The 25,347-nt window shown below is 39.7% G+C and overlaps 1 protein-coding gene across 1 annotated transcript in view; it reads right to left on the reverse strand.

Moving 5' to 3' along the window:
* The window catches only part of PDE11A (phosphodiesterase 11A), a gene marked incomplete at its 3' end in the record, with an annotated part of 328,181 nt that overhangs the window by 152,444 nt on the left and 150,390 nt on the right, over window positions 1-25,347 (reverse strand). The window contains exons 7-9 of the mRNA XM_084238078.1: window positions 15,528-15,603; window positions 13,247-13,314; window positions 12,257-12,349 (exon numbers count right to left, since the gene is read on the reverse strand). Coding sequence (XP_084094204.1) covers window positions 12,257-12,349; window positions 13,247-13,314; window positions 15,528-15,603 — 237 coding nt within the window. The remainder of the gene's footprint in view (window positions 1-12,256; window positions 12,350-13,246; window positions 13,315-15,527; window positions 15,604-25,347) is intronic.

The raw sequence follows: 25,347 nt of genomic DNA on the forward strand, positions 1-25,347 counted from the left end.
ACTAACATCTCTGCCTCATGGAGAAACTCACCTGGGAAACTCACCATGTGCCGCTGAAACGGGAGTTCTGGTGAAACCTTTCCCAGAGTGAACACAAGGACGCTGCACTCTAAACCCACTGACTCCAAAAACGACATCACATAAAACCAAAGCGTTAGTGTGGACAGGAACAGGTTCCTTACTGACAAGTTAGTAATTTTTAGTGAAGTGAAATACACTCCAAATACACTCTAAAAGTCCTTTCCCCAGTTTGAGCTTTTGAATCAACTGGCTCATCTTAATTATTTGTAACTTAAGCACAGTCATCAGCATCTCATGAACCAGAAGGTGCGCCCCCGCCTTCACTACAGAACACAGACTCCTCAATTTGGTTCTCTTTTCACTTCCATCACTGCTAGCCAGGGACCCCAGTTCAACTGGTAGGACAGTCCTGCTATTGGTAATGTTAGGGGGAAAAGGATGTCCTAAAGCTAATTCCATACAGGCTTTGTGGACTCCACCCCCACCCCAGGTCAAAGCCAAAGACACTGGGAACTCCAAATCCCATCACCACCAAAGGGAAGGTAGCTGGGACCTGAGGGTGGGGTTAAGCAGCCAGGTGGATATAAAAGGCAGACACGTGGGCTTTGGGGGATCCCCATTTTGGCTCTCCACCAGCTAGCAGCGTCTGGCCAGCTCTGAGAGTGACTTTGTGTTTCCAGGTCGTCGGATCGGGTAGGACGCATTAAAGACTTTATTTCCCTATTTTCTCCCTGAGTTGTACATTTTCCTTATTTCCTTTTCCCTTGCAAATAAACCTTTTATTAACCTTTTGTGTGTGCCTGTAGTGGAGTATTAATAAGTTCCTTTTAAGCGCGCGGGTGAGGACCCACAGCCAGGAACCCGTTCAATATCGGGGCTGCTCCGTAACAGTAACATATACCCCATATAACCTCATAGTGTAACAGGGTGGTCCCCAGGAAAGGAGGAGGTTCCAGGTTCCCTGCCCCACCCAAGGGAGGGTGGAGCTGAGCAGAGAGAGAAGAAGCTGCAGAGGAGACTGAGGAAGGAAGGAAGCAGGATGGGGAGCCAGAAGGAGACCTGGAGGAGGCACATGGAGCAGAGACACATAAAGAAACTACACTTGCCTTTGGGTAGTGGACTGGTTGACACAGATGTGGGTGAGAGACCCGCGGAGAGGTTACAATGGAGGTTTTTGTCTTGATTTTGATTTTGCTCCTTTCCTTCCAGACTTGTCTGGTTATTTCTGATCCTTTTTGTGAGTCCCCACTGGAAGATGCTTTAGACTTGTGGCAGGCTTTGGGGCTTTGCTCTGAGCCAATCCTGCTTGGGTGAACTTTTACCCACGAGGGGATGGGTAACATTGGGCGCTTGATTTAGAAACTATATTCTTTGCCTTTTCTGTACTGTTTCCTAATGTATTAAAATTCCTTCCCATTAAAGTCTCATATGTTTTGTGTTGATGCGGCGGATGGCAGAACCCATTTAGAGCAGGCAGGTTTTGGGGGATATGGGGTGCACCTCTTCCTGCCCTGTAACAATAGCACAGCTGGACAAATGGCCCTTTGAAACAGACATATCTGAGCTTGCATCCTGGCTCTGCTGAAAGGGAACTGCTAAGCAAATAAATCTTTCCAGCTCCCAGCTAAAGGGTCTTAGGCCTGGTGCAGTTAATAATCCAATGCAATCGTAATTAATAAGTTTGCTTACTTAATAAATCTTTCCTTAGAGAGCTTTCTATCTAATTTTTAGCTTATCTAAACAAATTTACATTTTTAACAAGGTCGGGCAGCAGGCTAAGCTGGTCTATCTTGCCCAGGCCATCCCTGAATGCCTGTATCTTTCCCCTGTTGGCCTGGCCCTCCTTGTCTGGGAACTTTTCAGCAAATGGTTGTGCCTGCTAAAAAACCTGATGTTATCAATGTAAGATAGTTATGTATAAAAGAAACCCTTTGTCTATAAACAGGTGCTCAGATCCTATGGGACTACCCAGGTCTGAGACCTCATGCATGAGTAATAAAGTTTCTCCTGACCTCACCATTCCTGAAGTACCACTTGTTCTTCCTCTGCCTCAGTAAAAGGCTAGAATTTATTTCTACAAGACTGCTACTAGCTGTGAATGTAAGCCACGAAACCCCTCTGAGCAAATTTCTAATCTTTCTGAGCCTCAGTTTGCTTATTTGTCAAATGGGAATAATACTTCCTACTCCATACTACTGTGGTGAAGGTTAAATGAGATACACATATTTGGTTAAAGTTAAATTATACAGGGCCTCCCCTGGTGGCACAGGCAGTTGTGCGCAGCTCTGTGAAGCTGTACGCAGCCTCTGCAGCACCAGTTCGATCCCGGACAGCCAGAGAGGGTCCCACATGGCATGACAGACCTCTCCTGCCACGCCCGCTGCTCCCCTCACCAGTGTGTTTCGTCAGTCTGCCTGTTTTGTTCCCCGCTCTGTCTCTGGTGAATCCTCTCAACCTCCTGCGCACCTGGCCTGTACCCCAGTTCTTGTGTGAATAAATAAATCTTTAAAAAAAAAAGTTAAATTATACATACATACATACATATATAATAAACACATACATACATATATGAGTATATGACTTATGATAAGAATACATTTTAAAAAGCACCAAAGAATAACATAACAAAAGGAAGAGAAAGGAAAAGAATGCAAATTAATGAAATAAAAACATTTTAAACACATAAGCCAGAAGAAGTTACCATGTGGACTATTCAAAATTAATCCAAACATCCTGCTGTGTTTGGGAAGTCCTGTCTAGGATCCCAAAACACATTCCTTAGACCATGGCAATGGTGGCATATCATTTGAGGGTGGATTTGATTTTGGAAAACCACCAGATATCATTTAATAAGAAATAAAATGAAAATATGGTCAACTTTTTGTTAAAAACAAAGTATGACTATGAAGTACTAAGATTCATTTTTTCTTGTAGCTGCCAGAAAGCTCCCTCTAAAATGTCAAATTGATCATGTTTCTCTCCTGCTGAAAACCCTTTAACAACTCTTCAATCATTGAGATTTTAGTTTCAAGTTCAATTTCTTCAAGTATCACAGGTGTTCTTGGTGGTCTGACCTTTGTTACTTCTCCTGTCTCATGCCTGTCTCCTCCCCTGCCATGACTGCATGGTATGCCCTAATTCTAGCCATCACTGCCCAAAGTGTACAACCTCAGCTCTCCCTGTTTGTCACTGACCCTCCCTCTGCCTGGAGTGTTCCCTGGTGAATGTGTTTCAAAATTATAGGGTTCACTGCCACCTGTCCCTCAGATTACCTTCTGTACAATGCAGCCATGATTGAACTCTCCAATTTAGATGTCCACCCTCCACACTACTCACACCTTTCTCTCTTAGAACTCTCCACTCTCCAGAGACATCACTTTCACTTGAGTTTACCCTCTAATAGACTAAAGTTACTTGAAAGTATTGTACTATGACTTGAGAAATTTGTATATTGTATACATTTGTATCTTGTTTGGGTGAGGGTTGCATGAACTCTTAGCATGTGGCAGATTCATTCATTACATTAATGATGATTTCTTACAAACCTCAGATTCTCCATTAAAGTATTTAAGAAATATTCAAATGGTGATAGAATTATTAAAAGAATGCAATTGAACCTTTGTCCATTGACAGATGAGTGGGTAAAGAAGAAGTGGTATGTATACAGAATGGAATACTATTCAGCTATTAAGAAAAGGTGAAATCCTGCCATTTGCAACAATATGGATCTAGAGGGTATTATGCTTAATGAAATAGATCAGACAGAGAAAAACAAATGCCCCATGATTTCACTCGCCAAACAAAAAAAATGAACCAAATAAAATAAAATTCTTAGCTTATTCAATCAAATTAGTGGTTACAAGAAGAGAAGGGAGATGTCTAAGTTGGGTAATAAGGGTCAACTGTATGGTGAAGGATAGAATTTGATTTATATATTAATAGACTTAGTCTCAATGTTCACCACTATACAGACATTAATTTTTAATGATGCACACCTGAAAATTACACAGTTAAAATGCAATGTTACCTCACCCTGCCCCCGAAAAAAATAAAAAAGTATAGTTCACTGCACAGTTGGCTATTTTTGCAGGAAAGCTCCACTGTTTCATACCTATAAGTTCTTTGCTATTGTTAAGAAATTACCTTACTGGGGCCTCCCCGGTGCACAGCAGGTTGAGCGCAGCGCTGTGAAGCTGTCCACAGCCTCTGCAGCGTGGGTTCGATCCTGGCTGGCCAGGGAGATACCCACATGGTGCAGCAGACCTCTCCTGACTCACCTGCTGCTCCCCTCAGCAGTGTATTCAGTCTGTTCTTCTCCCTGCTCTGTCTCTGGTGAATCCTCTCACTCTCCTGCACCTCTGCCCTGTACCCATTCTTGTATAAATAAATATATCTTTAAATTCTGGTATAAAAATTATACTTGATAATTAAAGTAATGGATTACAACCCAAAGTATAGAATAAATATCCATGTGCTCATGCTGAGATAAATAAATAGATAGATACTGAGACCAAAAAAAACAACACATATATGCTTCCTTATTGGTATCTCAGGTAATGCCCCAGATAGTTAGCTGCCTAGAATTTGTAAATGTTATTCACAAAATAACAAACTGGCAATCATAGTTTTCACAGATATTTCACAAGACTATGTCCGAAATTTGCAATAAGTACCTGCAGAAGCTGTTAGCAAATCACAAAATGCTTTACATATCAATTCGGTATGAAATTAGGTTCAATTGTTCATTTGTAAATAAATGCATAAATAAACAAATAACAAATATTCATTAAGTGTCTACTATATATCAGCTACTATTCTAAACACTGTAATAGAAATGGGTTCTCTTTTAACTAAAGAAAACAAAATATGCCACTATGGGCCTACCTAGTGGCACAAGGGTTAAGTCTCAGCACTATCAATCTATCACCAGGCACTGTAGCACGAGTTCGATCCCTGGCCAAGGAGCTGACCCACATGGTGCAGCAGACCTCTCCTGTCTCGCCCACTGCTCCCCTGAGCAGTGTATTTCAGTCAGTCTGCCTGTTCTGCTCCCCACTTTGTCTCTGGTGAATCCTCTCACCACCCCCCCCACCCTCTGGCCTACACCCCAGTCCTTGTATGCATAAATATATAAAATAAATCTTTAAAAATAAATAAAAAAGATGATGCTGTCTCTTAAAAACAAATGCCACCATATATATCTACTGAAATTTACACTTAAAAATGGTTAAAATGGAAAATTTTGTTTTGTGGTTATTTTTGCTGAGAGAAGGAAAAACCCAACCCTAACCAAGAGGACTTCCAGGAGGAATGAGTTGATCCCCTTGGCTGGAAGATCACTGGGAGTCAGAAGCTGAAAAAAAATTGCAACTTGCTATTAGGAGAGGCAAATCTCTTTAAATCAAGGAGTGCTGAGGTAGAGTCCCAGTCCCAGTCCCAGGAGTTCTCAGAATTAATGAAAGCAATTTATGATGAAAAGAGAATGTTGGCGACTGACACAGAGGGCCCTGAAGCCAGGAAAGACAGCACCAGCCATGGGAGGCTTTCCCCACTGATCCTACCTTCCTCTGGCCCCCTGCACCTGTCTTGTAGAAGGAGGTGAGACGAGGAAGAGTGAAGAGATTCACTGGGACCCTCTCCACACCAGAGGCTCCTAATCCTGGGAGATTACCACGCAGTCATGTCCGACTGTGGGGTCTACCAGAGAATTCCCCCAGGAGTCGGGGGAGACTGATTCAACAGAGTAAGTTTAAAGGAAGAGGGGCAAGAAAAAAATAATAGCATTTCATGGGCATTCTCTAAGTCTGGATATCTAACTCTTTATCACCCTGTTAGAGCAAATTCTCTCCTTAGAGTTTAGCAGATTTCTTGGGGGAAAATCATCTCTTTCACTTTTCTCCTTTTCCCTTGCCTTTAGCAAGCTGGGTTAGGCCTTTAATCATCATCCAAGGAAATACCAATTTTGTACTCATGGCCCAGAAGGGGGCAAGGGAATGTAGAGGTGATTATGAGAGGCTAATTACCAAAGTGGACGGGTTGCCTTCTGTACTGTGATAAGAGGACATAGTCAACAGCATGAACAGATAAGAGAGCATAAGGAGTGTGAATGAGTGCTGAACATAAGGGCTCACTTATAATCTTTGAGATGATTCCTCAGACGAGAGGTGAGAATGGAAGCCATGGGAATTGGTACAAGAATAAACTCAGTCCTTGAGTTCATTATTAGTCTATTATTAGTTTGCTTTGTTTTAATGCTATGAGAGTCTGGTTGGCAAGGCTACCGCTGAAAGGACCAGCAGCTTCTCTGTCACAACCCAGTTGCTTCTTCTTTGGAATGCTGACATGGCAATACAGCATAATTATTTTTAGCTGCATGCATTAATTGACTCAATATATTTTTTACTGAATACCATTACATATAAAGCACTGAAAGGAATAAGAGAGAGAAGACTTGGCCACACAGTTGAATGCACTTTAAGTTCTATCAGAGGAAAACAAACTCACACTTACCTAGAATAGAGGACAAAGAGGGAAACATAATCACTGAGTTAGAAACTTGATAGAGCTTTGGATGATGGGAAAAATTTGAGGAGAAATGTATAACTGGAACAGAAAATTACAAACATAGAGGGGATGTTGGAGTAAAAATGGCAGAAGCAGGTAGCTGATTTGTAGACCAGGATTAGTCGAGTTTGTAAAAAGCATGAAACACTGTAAGAGAAATGAGAGCCAGGGGTGGGAAAATAGTTTGGTACGAGATTTTCAAGGGCCCTAAAGGCCAGAAAGTTTACATTTGATAGGAAATGGAGGAGTACTTTAAGGTCTATGAGTGGGAGAGCAATGAGAGCTAAAATATGGTTTAGGAAGAACACATCAAAGGCTGTTACAATCGCTCAGTTACGAGGGAATGAAGCTCTGAAACAGGATGGTTGCTGTGGCCATTAAAAAGGAGGAAATGGACAGGAAAGGCTTTGGGGAAATAGAGTAAATGGGGCTTAGCTCCTGATTGCCTAGGCCCTTTCCCCACCTTCTGTTTGACCCTGATTCCTTCCCTCTGCTGGTTATAAAAGGTGTATAAGGTGTCCCTCAGTACATTGACTTATATTTCCTGGAAAATTTCTCATCACTATTAGGTAAGGTTTCATTTGCAGTTTCTAAAAAAGACTCCCCAAAGAACAATTCTGCATGTTCAAAATGAAGAATAGTCTAGATCTACATTTGTATTGCATTTTCCGTTGTATTCTGAACTTGTAGGTAAAAATTCCCCCTTTTATCTTTGGGCCCTTATGCTCAGAAAATGTGAATATACATTACTATGGTTCTTTGAAGCTCCTAGCTGCTCATGCAGAATGAAAATCAGGATCATAAAATTAAGGTTATTAAAAATGATAGTAATTTCCACTCTGTTCCATTTTTCAGCTTTAAGAGCATCTCTGCTCTTTAAGAGCCTTAGAGCATTAATTTTATAAATTTAGTAAAAAGGACTTTAACAATAGAATTACATAACTAAATTATGAGAAATTAAGAGAAGCAATCATCAAAATAACTGAGTTTATAATCCAATTGTTAAGCAAAATTCAGATAATATATTAGTCACTTCATTTTTTAAAGGCCGTAAGAGTAGAGAACATATGTTTATATTACCATGTGTGGATTATGGCTAGAATGCGCTTAAATTGTCAGTTTGTGGCGACAGGCAAGGGGCCTCCTGGGATGGCCGATCTTATTGGACACTGTGCCTGGTCTTGGATGCATAGCTTTTGAAGACCTGCATGGCTGTTTTTGACATGGGGAATTTTAATTTCCATGCCCTGGACTTTCCTGCAAAGACAGAGCGTAGCACGAGTCACAGGCTGCACTGAGTGAACAGCAGCACGCTGGAGAAGCTACCATCACAAGGCTGCTAGGAGGCTGGCTGGTGTCACCCAGGGGTGTCAGGACCTAGGAAATGAGGGATCTGTTTTCAGCTCAAACTTCAAGCAAGAGATGATCTTCTCGATAAAAAGGAGAGAAACCTGTGTCTCCCTAGCCCTTGACTGAATCAGCACAGGCTTACAGAAAATCTTGGACTGAGAAGAGATAAAATTGGGTACGGAAGACACACCAAGTGCTGTGGTTAAATGAACAGTGAACTTTCATTAAGTGTTAACTAAACATTCTCTCCAAATAGTTAACAGTTAACTGTTAAAACTCTTTCTTGGGCCTCCCTGGTGGCGCAGCGGGTTGAGCACTGCGCTGTGAAGCTGTCCGCAGCCTCTGCAGCACCAGTTCAATTCCCGGCCAGTCAGGGAGATCCCCACACAGCACGGCAGACCTCTCCTGCCTCGCCTGCTGCTCCCCTCAGCAGTGTCTTTGGTCCGTCTGCCTGTTTTACTCCCTGCTCTGTCTCTGGTGAGTTCTCTTACCCTCCTGCGCCTCTGACTGTAGCCCAGTTCTTATATAAATAAATAAATCTTAAAAAAAAAAAAAAAAACCACTATCTTATCATGTTCACTTAGCATATGAAAAAACTGAAATTAAGAGGATAGGCAGCTTGCCCCAAATCAACAAGTGAATGAACCAGTATTGCCTACCCAGGCTAATGACGGATGCCAAAGACAAGGTTTTCCCTTTGCCACCATTGGCGCGGATGGACCTTCTGCAGGCGATGTTAATGTGAAGCAAGACCTGTATTAAAATACTGCCTGTGAACTCTGAACATTTTGGTGAGTACTTTGGGGGTTAGCCACCTCAGAGAATTTATCTCAGAGAATTTACTTCCAGAGTATGCGCAAAGTGGGTATATTTATTTAAAATATCTTTGAGCAAGGATTTTTTAAAAGACAAAAGAAAATGTGTTATCTTTCAAAGGTCTTGTGGAAATGCTGGAACAAATGTATTCCTGTTACCTCTCCAGGTCTATGAACTGTGTGTGTCCCCTTTCTGGGGAGGGAAACACCCCTAGAGTGGTTATTGTCAGTGGAGATTATGGGACCGATTATTTCCCCCCACTCTTGTCACCAACTGGAAAAAAAGACACTCAATGAAATTATGAGAAAGATGCATTTAGACACAGATCTTCTTGGGACAAGATCAAGTAGGATGAAAACTGAAGACAATAAGCAAAAATGAGATAATACAAAATGTGGAATTTGGTCAGATGTGAGTGGGGACTTTTTCCTAAACCACAGTGGAAAAGGAGGGAAGGTTATCAAGGTTATCCTTGGGGAGAAAGCAGAGCACTGCATGGGGTTCTGTTCCCCTCCCCAGCTTCACCCCCAACTTCCTCCCTAATAGCTCTATTATTACTATTATTAATATTACTTTGTCTTGCTAAAATTTTGCTAGATTATTTATATTCCTATAGAGTAGCTGAAATCATTTATTGGACTAGGCTGGTTATAAATACATATATATAAATACTTCTAATAAAATTTTAATGGAAATATATAAATATTACATTTGTTCATGCTCATGTATAATGTCTACATATATATAAATTTAAGATTTATACATTCCAAAGTTGATGTACATTATAACATTTGTAGATATCATTCCAGAACTTGGATTGAGTAGCTCTCAACAAATCATGTTTTGTCTTCATAAACTCCTGAGCTAAGGGCCTCCCTGGTGGCACAGTGGTTGAGCGCTGGGTTGCGAAGCTGCTACAGGGTGTAGCAGCTTGTAGCTTGTAGCACCCTGTATCCCCGGCTACAGGGTGAGGGTCCCACATGGTGCGCAGACTTCTCCCCCTGCCCGCTGCTCCCCTCAGCAGTGTACTTCGTCAGTCTGCCTACTTTGCTCTCTGCTCTGACTCTGGTGGATTCTCTCACCCTTGTGTACTTCTGACTGTACCCAGTGCTTGTATAAATAAATTAATAAATCTTAAAAAAAAAAAGCCCCTCTTAAAAAAACAAAACAAAAAAAAAACCTCCTGAGCTAAGAAATCCTCCCAGATCTTCTTGTTTATGGCTCACATGGGGTGGGCACCATGTGCTCAGCAGAGTTAGGAATACCTGGGTTGAGTCTAGTTGAGTACAGGTTGGGTGAGGGTGAGAGGGACAACAGCAGAATTCTAACTGTGATTACCAATTTCAACAATGGCACCAAAGCAAGCACACAGTATATATAAGCCAGCACATATAAATACATCAACTTCTGGAAGGGTGTGACTGCCACAATTCTCAGCCGGACCTCGAAATTTGGGCATGTCAGTCACAATTTTTGTGTTTGAGGATAGAAGGCATCTGAGTTACACCAACAAGACGGTGTTCGTTATGAACTGAGGTGGCTGAGGAGAATGGAGCTATATTAACACTAGGGGATGGTAACTGTGGGTCCTTAGGGTGGGGAAGGGATTAGGAATTGGTGCCCTGAGAGTACCTTTCAGGGCTAAAAGGCCATCTCATGCTTCAACCCAGTTAGTGCAGCCCCCTTCTCAACAGGATGAGGAGCCACTGAGAAGTAGGTAAGGAGTGAGAATATTAGTATGTGTGTCATTTACACTCTGACAACATGAAGTAAAGTTTAGGGGGTACTAGTGTACAGTGTGTATTTCTTTTTATAATTGAAAACATTAAGAGATGGTGGGTGGGGCAAGTCTGTGAAGACCAGAGTTTGATGAGGTGTGACTCAACATTTGCTGTTCCAAATTCCTGTCCTTTTGCTCTCCCTTCAACCTATGGTGATCGCTTAGTAATACATATGTTACAAGTGGTAACATAGTTATTATTGCTATTGCTATAATTTTATTGACTGTGTATTAATATCTTCACAGACATCATCTCATTTAATGCTCACAGTTGAGGTGGATAACAGAGCTGGATTTGAAAATGGTTCTGCCCACGGTGTCTTCAAGCTCTACTGATGACTCTTATTGGTTGGCTGCATGTTTGCATTCATCTAGCTATTAATTCACCTTAGAGTATTGTTTTTAGTCCTTAGTGTAAAGATGATACAAATAAAACAGGACTATCTCAGATGGAGAACAAAATAACCCTTTCTATGCTTGCCTTTCTCCTTCTTTCCCTCATTTTCCCATTCATCCAAAAAACATTCAATAAAAATAGTCTCTGTGTTAAACACCTTAGTTGGTACTATGAATAAGGTCACAAACAAGGTAAAAATCCCCGTTCCCACCTCCCTGGTGGTGCAGGGGTTAAAGTCTCAGCGCTATGAAGCTATCAGCAGCCACTGCAGCATAAGTTTGATCCCTGGCCAGGGAGCTGACCCAAAGACAGCAGCAGACCTCTCCTTTCTCTCCCACTGCTCCCCTCAGCAGTGTATTTCAGTAGATCCACCTGTTCTGCTCCCCACTCTGTCTCTGGTGAACCCTCTCACCCCACCCCGTACCTCTGGCCTGCACCCCAGCTCTTGTATGCATAAATAAATAAAAATTAATTTTAAAAAATCCCTGTGCTTCCAAATCTCATGGTCTAGTTAAGGGGGGAAAGCATATACACAAGAAACTGTAATTTTCTGTCATTTAAACCTCAGCAGATACCACTGACTTGCCTCTTATCCTCTCCCTTGGTTTTCTCTTTCTACCACTATCTCAGTGCACAGAAGAGTGAAGATTGTGCAAGTATTACACTATTCTTTATAATGCTTTATATACTGACATTCTTTCTACCCCATAGGATAAGTATTTCATGGATATAAATAAAAATATTCATAATAGCTATAGAGCAGAAGTTGGGGGGGAAATAGATCTTTGTTTTTGAAAGTCAGGATTGAGGGGAGAGGACAAGTATTCTGTCAGGACTTAGAGGGTCTGAGGGGAGGTGCTGTAGAAGCACCCCTGAGGGGAGCTGGAAAATGACAGGAGCCCCTTCCCTATCTGGGTCACATGTCTTCACAGTGAGGTTTTCTCCTATGCTAAGAAAAGTTGTGACTTTCTAGAATATCTAATGCATATTCAAAATAAGTCCATAATTTGTTTAAAATTCTGACAAATTATTCTTGGGTCATCACTTCTAATAAACTAAGTATTTAAAATCTACATCCAACTGCAACTTATATGGATGGCTGCAATAAATCTCTGCTCCCTGAAATAATATGCAAAATTATGGGCATACATTTGTTTTTCCAGAGAGGGTCTCAAACTTTCATCAACTTCAAACCCATGACTCTAAAATGATTAAGATCCAATGAATAGATAATTAAAAATTGAAAAAGTCAGTCCCATAACAAGGACCTTTTATGCTCACAAAATTAGGACTTTTTAGCATACAATAATGACAAATACTGCACTTACATCGAGAGCCACGGACTGCTTGGCCCAGCTCTTCTTCACTTGATCATACATGATTGTGTTGTTGATGCCAAGGCCACAAAAGATGACAAAAGCCTAGGAAAGAACAAGCCCGCTAATTAAAAAATTATAATAACTCATTGACACATTCTAATATAAAAGCAGCAGTCATCAGGGATGGATCTGAAAGTATAATTTTATAGGACACAAAGGTGGGCCTTGGGGAAATGTGCCCATTAAAATCCTTAATTACTAAAGCCATACAACAACTTTATAGCTCACACTGCATATGAGAAAACATTTTAATTTGTAAAGAAACGTTTCCACATATTTAAAAACATACATAGAGGCTGTCTTAATGTGTTCCTTACTTCTTTGGGTTTGGACTGATTTTAGTCATTTCATTCTGTTTCTCAAAAAGTAACCTCACTCAGTAGCAAGGCTATAAAATATTTGTGTAAAGAAACCAAGTGAGTGTACCCATAAAGTAACTGTTAATGGGGAGGAAGATGGCTTTAGTATCAGTTGGTACTAGTTAGTGAAGAAATTAGCACAGAAGTTGTGAGGTTTTCTAAACTAGAGGAAAATAACCATGGGGTTTCATGTTGGTGACTGGGATCGTCTACCAGGAAGCCTTTGCTTATGAACCTCTCCAGAGAGAGGGCAGCCTGACATTAGCTACCAAGTATTAGAGTTGTGATGGCCACACAGCTGGCAGAGCTGGCTGTGTTTGTGAACACATACGAACAAGACAAGGATAAGGCAACTAAAGGGGGATTCAATTCTCTAATAAAATTAGGACAAATATAATCAATGGTTAAAAAATAGAACTAAGTGAAAAAAAGAATCAAATCTTACCGAAGCTCTGTTATAGCCTTTAAATTTTGCTACTGTTTAAGTGCAATCATTAATAATTATTTATTCCTATAAATTTGGGCAAACCTGAACCAGGAGACAACTGTAAGGCTGAGGTTCACTGATTTATTTTCTTACCTCAAAAAGTCTTTGATCTGCATCATCAAAAGGTTTCCCGTCAAGTCTATTTAACACTTGAGCCACTCCTGTGGGAAGAATTGGGGAAATGCGGTCATTTTCAGCACTGGACAAGGGTTACTACAATATTGCAAGCCCCAGCTGATTCAAGGCCTCCCGAAAGCAACTTTGCAGACAGTGACTTTGTCTCTAGTGCCTCCTGTCTCTGAGAGCAGGGCTGAGGCCTGCCTGTAAGGCTGAGATGTCCAGACTGGGCCTCAGAGAAGCCTGGAGTTCTACCAGACATAAGTCTGATTCTCAGAAAATAGTTTTCAAGATGGCTGTGTATTATAACTTATCAGTCATCTGGCATATATGCATACACATAGACACACATATGTCATGATATATACAACTATGTATATAGGTGCATAAAGATAATTTTCTATTTTTTTAATTCCCTCAAAGCACAATGTTCAAGTAGGCACTATGCATCCTGATTAAGAACACAGGCTCTGGAGTTAGATTGTCCCAGTTCAAATTTCAAATCCACCATCAGCAGAGTTACCTTGCGCAAGTTACCTAAGCTTTTTAGTACTGAATTTCCTCATCTGTAAAATGAAAACGGAAATGTTAACTATCTCAGAGAAGGATGAAGCAAAATTGAATGTTAATCATACTGTTCCACTCAGAGTGAATATTTCAGAAAAGTTAGGAATTACAGTCAAGAAATGTTAGGCACCAGGATACAGTTAGCCTTTAATGCAAGGTGAGTTCTGCTGTGCAATCTCGGTAGGGTGTATATAGTTCCAACAGACTTAACATATATGTGCTTCCTCTTTCCAAAGTTCATTTCCAGCATTATAACATGTCTTGGGTTATGACTATCAAAACCCACAAATCTAACCAAAAAAACCTTAACAACCTTGAAAACTATTCTCCTGTGTCTCATTAATACAACCCCCCCCCCCAAAAAAAATAGTGGTTATTTTATTAAAGCATGATTGTATTTTTTAAAACACCTAACTTTCGATTGGGGAGGTAATTCATCAAATACTACAAGATATATATGCAATATAGAGCAAAGATTTTTGCATGTAGCAGGCAAATATAAGTCTGAATTTTGAAATAGTAACAAATGTTTACTATTAAGAATGAAAGTTAGGACTGTATGTGAGATTGTACTGGATATCAACAGATAATTTATGGTGTTTCTTACAGGCTTTACCTTCTCCTTCAAATATGTCTACAACTCTATTCGTGATACAATTCAAAGCTTTATATTAGGGGCTCAAACCCCAAGTCTTAGAATATTCTTCATGTTCAATCAAGTACCAATTTTTTTTTTTGCAAATTAAGAAAGCTGATTAAAAAATTCTTTTAAAACTGAGGTATTGCCAACATTTGTAGAATACGAAACTCTTTAGTAAGTAGCTTAGAGTTTAACAGACAACCTTAGGGAGAAGAAAAGAGGCAGATGCATTAGTTACCTTATGTCTTTTAGGGGGAAAAAAAAAATCACATTTTTTTGTGATTCACTAAATTTAACTACCACCTGCATCCTTCATGTCTTCTCTATTTTACCCTTGAATTTTTCTTGTCTAGACTTCATTCTTAGGTTGAATATTTTCCTGAGTTTCTGAAGATAAGGAGAGGATCAGGGAGAGAGAAAAATTTGAGCTGCCTCCGCCCACAATTACCTTATTCTCAGAAAGTGTAGACTACTTCAGACCCATCCAGGCTGAAAGATGTGTATGTCTAATAATTATTATTGGTTTAATAATTCAGTTTCTCCTTTTGCATTCATGTAAAAGCATAAATGTAAACATATAGATGTAGTGGAAAAGTTTGTACAAGGAACAGAAAGGCCTGAGTTTTAATCTTGACCCTGCTACTTTGTGACCTTTTTCAAGTATTTGCTCTCTCAGCCACCTTAATTTCTATAAGGCAAGATAAGAAAATTCTGTTAAAAAGGATTTAAAAAAAAAAAGAAGAAGAAGAAACAGGACAGTGAATAAAGTGGAGTATCTGAAACCAAAAAAAAAAAAAAAAAAAAAGAAATTTCTCAGATTACCTCCAACCTCAAAATTACTGGTTATTATTTAAAGGAATAAATATTTGTTCATTGTTCTGATTAAGGTCGATTCATCAGGAGACTACACTTATCAGATTATATAAGAGACATAGGTTGACAAGTTCTGGGACATAAAATGAGGAAACACATAAAAAAGACATGGGTGATTTTAATGAAATTTGTATTTCTTTATAAAAAAAAGTTTGAACTATCAAGGGAACATCTTACCAATTATTTGGTGGCCACTATTCCAAATTGGGACGCAGAGAACAGATCTTATGTGAAAACCAGATATCTGGTCAGCCTATGATGCAAGAAAGCAGTTAATTAAAATAAAATATTATCAACCCATTTCTGATTTACAGCTCACAACTCTCCATAACAGATATTAAAGAACTTTAAAAAAACATATTATGATCATTTTTAATTGCATACACTCATCTGTCCCCTTTCACTTAAAAGATCATATTGAACAAGCCAAGGAATTCAATCAAACATGAATCAATTAAAAATACCCCACGCCAACATTAGCTTCCCCAATGCCTATAGCCATAAGAAGTGGACATAAAGCTGTCTTAGTCACAATCACAAAATTGTGATTGAAATCTGGCAACAGTTTCCACTCTGAGTAATTTCAGCATTTTAGGAAAGCATTTTAATTAAACCATTGATTAATATTTCTCTTTGATTGTACACATCTTTTAGTAACAGTACTTAACCTATCATGCTACCATCTGAATTTTACTACTTTATATTTTTATCACTAGTAATTTATTGTGTATGTTGTAAAATCATATTCAAAAGATTGAAGTTGCAGAACATAAGATAAATGTAGAGGTTTGAGGATATTTTTTAGAACAGATTCTCAGAAGATAACCTACTATATCTATGCAAAGGTATAATTATCAGCATCAAACATTTAGTAACGTGCTCCACATAATATTAACACCAAGTGTTCACATTTGAAGATTTATTTATGCATAGAAGAACTTGGGTGCAAGCCAGAGGTGCGGGGAGTGTGTATGAGTGTGCGTGTGTGTGTGTGTGTGTGTGTGTGTGTGAGAGAGAGAGAGAGAGAGAGAGAGAGAGAGAGAGAGAGAGAGAGAGAGAGGATTCACCAGAGACAGAGTGGGGAGCAGAACAGGCAGATTTACTGAAACATACTGCTAAGGGGAACAGCGGGTGAGACAGGAGAGGTCTGCTGTGCTATGTGGGTTAGCTCCCCTGCAGGGGATCAAACTCAGGCCAAAGCAGTCATAGTGTGATAGCAGTGAGACTTAACCCCTATGCCTCTAGGGAGGCCCTCAAGTGTTCAGATTAGAACTGCTTTATAGGAGCTATTACAAAGGTGTCAATGAATTAATATGACTGATTTCAATGAGAAGTTGAAAGATCAATCTCTCATGCCCACACAAGCAAAAAAAAAAAAAAAAAAAGTAATATATCAAGGTTTTGGATCATGGTTATTGAGATAAAAAGATATTTTACACTTTCAAATATTCATGGTTTAGGTTAAAATCTATATATCTTTTAAATTTGAAATTGCAATTTACACATTTAATTTTATATGGATTTTTTATTTTCCTCTGAGAAATTCATTTCCCGGATGTTGTTTATTCTTTATACCAATGTCAATTTCTTTTTTTAGTGCTTTTTTCTGTCTTATTCAGGAATCTTTTCCTACTCCTAGCTCATGAAAATATTCTCCTATTCTTTTCCTAGAATGTTTATTGTTTTAAATTTCACACTTAGATTTATAATCAAAGAAAATGACTTTTGAGTATAGTACTAATACTTTTTTTTTAATGACCAATTAACTCAGCCTCATTTGGGAGTGTGTGAGGAATACCTCCCACAGTACCTCTTTTTAAAAATTAATCAAGTATTCATATGTTTGGATCTGTTTCTGGATCCTCTATCTCACTACATTGATCAATATGTCTATCCTTACACAAATGCCATTCTGCCTTAATCAATATAGTCCTATAACAATTCTTGGTATCCAACAGAATAAGTCCTCCAATTTTGTCCTTCTTCTTTAAGATTGTTTGGACCATTTTTGGCCCTTGCCATTTCTACATTAAGTTTAGAATGAATGTGAACATTAAACTCACAAACACACATATACTCTGCTAAGATTTTTTGGGGTGGGGGTTCTGTTGAATTAATCAGTTAATTTGGGAGCGAATTGACATCTTTACAAAATCAAATCTTTCAATCCACAAACATCCTTCAATTTATTTAGAACTCTTAAAAATTTTTCTTAGCAAAGCTTTATACTATTCCATGCAGAGGTCTTACATATAATTTGTTGTATTTATACCTAGTGTTCAAAAAGTACATGTTATTATAAGTGGTATGATTTTATATTCTAATGTTTTCAATAGGTATATGGAAAATATAACTTTGATTTAGCATCCATCAATCATACTAAATTCAATTACTAATTTTAATATATTATCTGTAGTGGTTTGGATTTTTTTAAACACATGACTATGTAATTTTGCTTTAAAATTCTGTGCCTTTTAATCACGTGGTCTCATATCACGTGATTTTTTTCTTTTTTAGCTTGTTAATAAGGTGAAACACATGAACTGATTTTTGAGAAATCCAAAAATTTGGTAGAGAAAAACACAAACACAAACATGGGCATAAATCATGCATCCACTGTCTTTTCCCAACATAAATTTATTAATCACCTCCTGCATGTCAGACACATGGCTGGGTGTTGAGGATATAAAAATGAATTCAAACAATAATACCCTTGAGGTATTCGCAGTGGAGATAGAAATGCTTAAGATAATTTACGTGTCCAAGTAAAGAATTTCAAAACATGACAGAAAAGTGAGCAACTGGCTCTGCATAGGAAGTCAGAAGCATCTTTAGACCCTTTAAAGTGGATCTTTCAGGACCTCCCTAGTGGCTCAAGGGGTTAAGATGCAACGTATGAAGTTGTCTGCAGCCACTGCAGCATGAGTTCGATCCCCAGCCAGCCAGGGAGCAACCCACATGGCACAGCAGACCTCTCCTGACTGCCCGCTGCTCCCCTCAGCAGTGTATTTCAGTCAATCCTTCTGTTCTGTTCCCCACTCTGTCTTTGGTGAATCCTCTCACCCCTCACATCTGGCCTGTACCCCACTTCTTGTATGCATAAATAATTCTTTTTAAAAAATAAAGTGGATCTTTCAGAAGATGACAGCAATGACACTGATAAACTAACAATTACCAGATGTTTATGCAGTGTTGGGCAATGAGGTCTGCATTTCACATGCATTATCTCATACACTTATTAAAAACAACACCATGAGGTAGGTTCTACTTTGATTTTTCCCTATCAGAGAAGTCTCAGAATAACTGTCTTGAAAGAATGGAGCCTGGATCAAAGGAAACCAGACAATAACAAACATATCCATCACAGATATCTTCCAAAAGAACAAAGTGATTTTTTCCCTTCTCCCAAAGGATAAAATCAGAACTTCAGCAATGCTCCTGAGCATAAAGAGACAGAAGTGGACTTTAGAGAGTTCTAGAAGTGTAATCTATGGTCAGGCCCACCGGAGCACTGCTAGAATGGCAGGGTCTGCTTTGTTTTGCTGAGGTTCACCAATGAGCAGGAGGCACAGCTGCCTTTGTCAACTCTGGGTCAATGGTAGCCCCTGTCTAACCTCTCTGGGAAATAGGGAGCAGCTGAGGGGAGGGGTCATGGCAAGGAGGGAACAAGCTGTGAGTGAGAGAAATAAGAGAGACAGATTGAGAGGCTGATGGTGAGAAAAACAAACCTTAGGCTGTTTGCCAGTGAAATAAATGAGAGTCTTGTTTCCAAAAATTGTGGTACTTCTCCAAAAGAATTATTTATTCTGTAGGGGTGGTGTGTGCCTTCTCTCATCCATACTGAGGATAACACTGAAGTTTCAGATTTGAGTAAGGGTGGTATGAGGGAAGCTTTACCTAGTTCAAATTGACACATATTACAACTGAAATGCAACAGAAGAGGGAGAGAAGCTGGAGATATTAATCCTGGAGTCATTTAACCCCTGGTGTTAATCAGTGGGTAAAACCAGTAAGTGAGAAATTGACCAAGAAAAAACACAAACAGGACAAAAAATTGAATGTCAGGGAACAAAATATTTAGAAAAAGAAGCAGAAGGTAAGGTGAGTGACAAGGATGGAAAAGAACTCCAAAGTCATACTCGAACCTTAGGGTTTGTAGCATTTCAAAGTCTGAACATGTAGCTACAATCTTACAGGAAATAGATTTATCCCGAGTCTAAAAAGTATAAATATCCTTTGACTTATTAATTTCACGTCTAGGAATTGATCCTAAGGTAATTATCATAGCTATGTACAAAAGTTTACATATAAAGTTACATATAAAGGTCTGAACCATAGCATTATTTATTATAGTGATATATTAGAAAGAACTAGAGGAAGCTGGTAAATAAATTATAGCACATCTATACAATGGAAAATTTTTATCTAATTAAAATCATGCTACAGAAGAATATCAATATGCAAAATGTTTAATATACTAAGTGATAATAGTGTGAGTGTCTGTGGGTATAAAAATGCATATACACTGGAAAATCTTGGGAAAATAATAACTGTAATAGTTCCCTTGCAATGGTTTGCCTGTCGTGTGGTAACTCTCAGCATCTCAGTTTTATCAATATTTGTCTTCACACCAGAATATGAACATTGGTTATCTCAGATTTTGGCATCAGAACTGAGTCATGTCTTTTCTCCTTTGTGCTTTTTTTTAACTTTCCAAGTTGCTTTATGAGAATATATGTTTCCAAGTTTGTAAGGTGCTTTACAAATATGAATGTTATTAACATTGAAAAGAATCACTGTCACAAAAATCTGCTCTGTTGTTCCACAAGGTCTCTGCTTGATCACCTCAGTTTAAAATTCACATCATTAATGTTCCAAATGTTAAACCGTATGAGACTACGCAGCCTTTCTAGGAGGCTACCTATATTATCTGAAGGTGCTTAATTCTTTCTAGTTAAACATTTTCCTAGCCTCTATTCTCTTTGGTTATTTCCAGGTAGTGGATCTAATTAAAGGTGGTTTATCTCTCAGAGTCATCAAAACATCTAGGTCCGGTCTTTGAACCCCTCAAAGGTGGTCAAAGGAAATGCTGATTGAATTGGTGATTATGTGATGCTGTTCATTTTAATGTGCACCGTGTTTCCTTAGGAAGATACACACAATAATCTAAAGCTACACTTTATTCTCCAAATACCAATCAACTGGTGAGAAATTCTGGTACTAGGACAAGCTAAGAGAGATGTTCCAAGTCAGTGCCTTGATTCCACTGAAATAATAGTCAACTAGTTTCTTTTTGCCTTCCTTACCCACACATCATGGCTTCTAGAACATGGTCTACAAAGGATCCCTTAAATACCAGAAAAAAAAGGGTGCTTAAAAAAATAACTGACATTTGGGCTTAGAACTAAGGCTTTCTCTTCACCACCTATGGAGCAAAGTCTCCATTCTTAGATTGATGGATCCCTATTTGTCTTCACCACCCACAGCTACCCCATTCTCTTTTTATTCAAGTCTTCATAATCTTCTCTTTTTATTCAAGTCTTCCACTTCCCCGGTCATGGGAATTATTACATTTACTGTCCAATATTCCTTACCCATCCTACTCTAGGGAAAGAATCTCCATCAGATTTACATTAAACATCAGTGACTGAGAGATTATAGGTAGCAGATGCATTTCAGCAGCTCCAAAGAGTTCTATTTTTATTGGTTTCAATTTTGCACATTTCCCTTTGTAATGTAAGCATAACTAGTAGACAAGAGGCATTACAGAGAACAGTCCTGCCAGGCCAGCACTTAGCACCCAGATTGTAAGAAAGCTCTGAAATCAGATCGGACAGACAAAATGGGCATTAATACTCTAAGTCAAAGGATCTCAGAGTCTGCAGCCCCATTATCCTTCAGTGCTACATGACAAGGGTAAAAAAAAAAAAAAAGAGAAAGAACTTCATATAGAAAAACTGTGTGGGATTGAATAACAGCAGTCTTAGGATCATGATGTAACTTTGGGTACCAGACATCCATGGCATAAAAGATCTGGGTGCTGATGTTTGCCCACCAACCCTGAATTTGTAACGAATATATAGACCACTGCATCCTCCATGCATAGGGCCTGTCCTAATTGTTGGCTATTTTCTACCATTTCCCTTGTGAATCTTTCCTATTTAAAAGTTGGGTCCAGGAGGGCAGAGCAACATGGCGGCGAGGAGACGCTGCGAGTAAGATCTCCCATTAAAAAAAAGTTAATAGGGAGGAAAAGCGGCAGGTCCCAGTGAGAACTGGGACACGGAAGATAAACGGACGGCTGCAGCAAACTACCTGAAGAAGAAAGTTGCCATAAAAGAGGACCAGAAGGGAGGAAAGTGCAGAACCCTGCTCCCCTCCCCCACCCACAGAGTCTGCACTCTCCGACCAGCAGAGAGGAGGAAAACAACAAACTAAAACGACCAACAAGAACAAACTACACAGCAAACAGGACTGTGAGTGGAAAGGAACTATTGCAGCCTCCACACCCCGTGAACGGGAGCTGTGGAGAACCCTGCAGGATTCACCGCAGCGGTGAGTGAACGGCTTCCGGCGCCATTAGAGAACAAAGAGACTCTGGAGGAGACCTGCACACAGCCCCGGGCCGGCCGTTAAGCTTGCGCGCTTGGCGCACTTGAAAAGCAAACGCGGATGGGGATCTCGGCTGCTCAGGTCCCCGTGCCTGCGACCTAGGCTTGCGGGGAGACGCGCGGAGGTCCTCACTGGGGTGAAAGTCCCCTCACTGAGTAAGCAGGAACCAGGCGCCCAGGCACGGGAGCGGGGTGCAAAAGGCGCCATTCCCGCGCCACTGAACTGGGCTACAGCCCGCGTCCTGGACCTGAGGGCTTTGGAACTGAGACCCCGGGCACGAAATTCGGGGTGTGGGTTCTCCACAACGGTGGGGCACAAGGCAGACACAGCACCCCAAAGCCGTTGAGGTTTACCCTACCATTCCCGCTCTGTTCCCTGTCCCACGGGGTGGGGGAGGCGAAAAACAGCCCCCCAAGGACAATAGGAGAGATCTCTGGCGCCACCTAGTGAACAGGAAAAAAAAAGTCACTAACACCCCATAGAACAGGGAAATTTCTTAAGACTGTTTGAAAAGGGCAGAAGTTTCCCGGAGGAGACAATGGCCAGCTGGGAAGTTAGCCCACGCCAGGCCCCTTCCGACCAGCAGTCTGAGCCCACAGAGGGAACAGGCACCCACGGCCGGGGCAGACCGGGCACGCAGAAGAGTGTGCCTGAGACCGGAAGTGCAGGGACTGTGTCCCCTTTCGCCATTTTAGAACAGGGACATTTCTTCAGTAAAGACTGCCTGAAACCAGCAGAAAGCACCCTCAGAAGCCAGAGATGGCTCCTGGAGGAGCCAGAGGGGAGCGGAGAAGTTCACCCAAGATGCCGGCCAGTCCGAGCAATACAGTGTCCCAGTGCATACGACAAATTAGAAAACAGACAGTAGGGAGTAGAAGAACCACACGCAACCTAACAACTCCTCAGGAAAAAAGCACACCACAAAAAGAAAACCACCCTCCAGATTACAACGACAGTAACTTGGAAGAACTTCTGAGACTTCCAGAAAGAGAATTTAAAATGGCTGTGATTAAAAAACTGACAGAAGTTATAAAGGAAAACAATGATATGAGGAAAAATAATCAATGATCAGAAGAATGAAATTGAGTCCGTAAAGAGGGAAGCAAAAGAAATGCAGGAGATCAAAGAATTAATGGAGGAACTAAAGAACTCTGGGAAAAGCAATGAAAGCAGAATAGATGAAATGGAAGAACGAATAAGTACTCTTGAAGACACAGAAATAAAAAGAACCAAAACAGAAAAGGAAAGAGAAGTAAGAAGGAAAAAGAACGAAGAAAGACTTCGGGAACTATCTGACTCCATGAGGAAAGGAAATATAAGAGTTATAGGAATTCCAGAAGGAGAGGAGAGAGATGTAGGAACAGAGAAAATATTCCAGGAGATAATTGAAGAGAACTTCCCAAATGTGAAGAAGGAGCTGAAAATTGATATACAAGAAGCAAGAAGAACACCAAACTTCCACGACGAAAGGAAAAATACAGCAAGACACATAATAGTAAAGCTCCCAAGAATCCAGGACAAGGAAAAAATAATGAAGCTGACAAGAGGGAAGAAACAGATAACATTCAAAGGAAAACCAATCAGGCTGACATCGGACTTCTCTGAAGAAGCACTACGGGCAAGGAGAGAGTGCAGGGACATAGTCAATAGACTCCAAGAAATCAGATGCCAACCAAGAATACTCTATCCCGCAAAGCTCTCCTTCCTCTATGAAGAAAGAATAAGGACCTTCCCAGACAAACAGAAACTCTGGAATTTCATTACGACTAAACCCACTCCAAAAAATACTACAAGGAATCCTAAAGCCAGAACCTCAGAGGGACGAATAACAACGAAAGAAGGCCAAAAAAAAAAGTTATTAAAAGAATAAATAAATAAAATCAAAGGAAAGACAAACACAATGGCAAATACAGATGCTAACATATCAATATTAACTCTAAATGTAAATGGACTAAACCCTTCAATAAAAAGACACAGAGCTGCAGCCTGGATTAAGAAACAAAACCCAACCTTTTGCTGTCTCCAGGAAACACATTTAGCTACAAAAGATAAAAATAGGCTCAAAGTCAAAGGATGGAAAACAATCCTACAAGCAAATGGACCAAAAAAGAAAGCAGGAACAGCTATACTTATATCAGATAAAAAAGACTTCAAACTCAAAAAAATAAAAAGAGACCCCAATGGTCATTACCTAATGATCAAGGGGACAATACTTCAAGAAGAAATAACAGTCATTAACATATACTCACCAAACGAAGGAGCACCAAAATATATCAGACAACTGTTGTCCTCTCTGAAAACAGACATCAGAGAAAACACATACGTAGTGGGAGACTTCAACACACCACTATCAACAATGGATAGATCAACAAGACAAAAAATAAGAAACTAAAGCTCTAAATAAGGACCTAGAGCATTTGGGCTTAACAGACATCTATAGAACACTAAACCCAAAAAAAACGTAGTACACATTTTTCTCAAGCGCACACGGATCATTCTCCAGGATCAATCACATACTGGGGCACAAGACAAACATCAACAGATACACCAAGATTGAAATCATACCAACCATCTTTTCTGACCATGAAGGCATCAAACTAGAAATAAACCATAAAAGGAAGGCAAGGAACTTTCCTATCTCATGGAGATTAAAAACCACACTACTGGAAGACCACTGGACTAATGAGGAGATCAAAGAAGAAATTAAAAAATTCTTTGAATTGAATGACAAGGAGGACACCAATATCCTAAATGTATGGGATGCAGCAAAAGCAGTAATAAGAGGAAAATATATAGCAATAGAAGCTCACATCAAGAAACAAGAAAGAACTCAAAGAAACAACCTAATCTCGAAGCTCAAAGATCTAGAAAAAGAACAACAAAAAACCCCAAAACCAGTAGAAGAAAAGAAATAATAAAAACCAAAGCAGAAATAAATGAAATTGAAACTAAAAAAACAATCCAAAAGATCAATGAAACCAAGAACTGGTTCTTTGAAAAAATCAATAAAATAGACAAACCCCTAGCCAGGCTCACAAAGGAAAAAAGGGAGAAAGCACAAATAAAGAGGATCACAAATGAAAGAGGAGAAATCACAACGGACACAGCAGAAATCAAAAGAATAATCAGTAACTACTATGAAGAGTTATATGGAAACAAGTTCAACAATCTAGAGGAGATGGACAAATTCCTACAACTCTACAATCACCCAAAGCTAGATAAAGAAGAAATAGAACACCTAAACAGACCAATTATAAGCAGCGAAATTGAAATGGTAATCAAAAACCTCCCCAAAAACAAAAGCCCAGGACCTGATGGATTTACAAATGAATTCTACCAAACATTCAGAGACGAATTAGTGCCTGTCCTACACAAACTCTTCCAA

Source organism: Talpa europaea (assembly GCF_964194135.1).
Source record: "Talpa europaea genome assembly, chromosome: 1".
Taxonomy (NCBI): domain Eukaryota; kingdom Metazoa; phylum Chordata; class Mammalia; order Eulipotyphla; family Talpidae; genus Talpa; species Talpa europaea.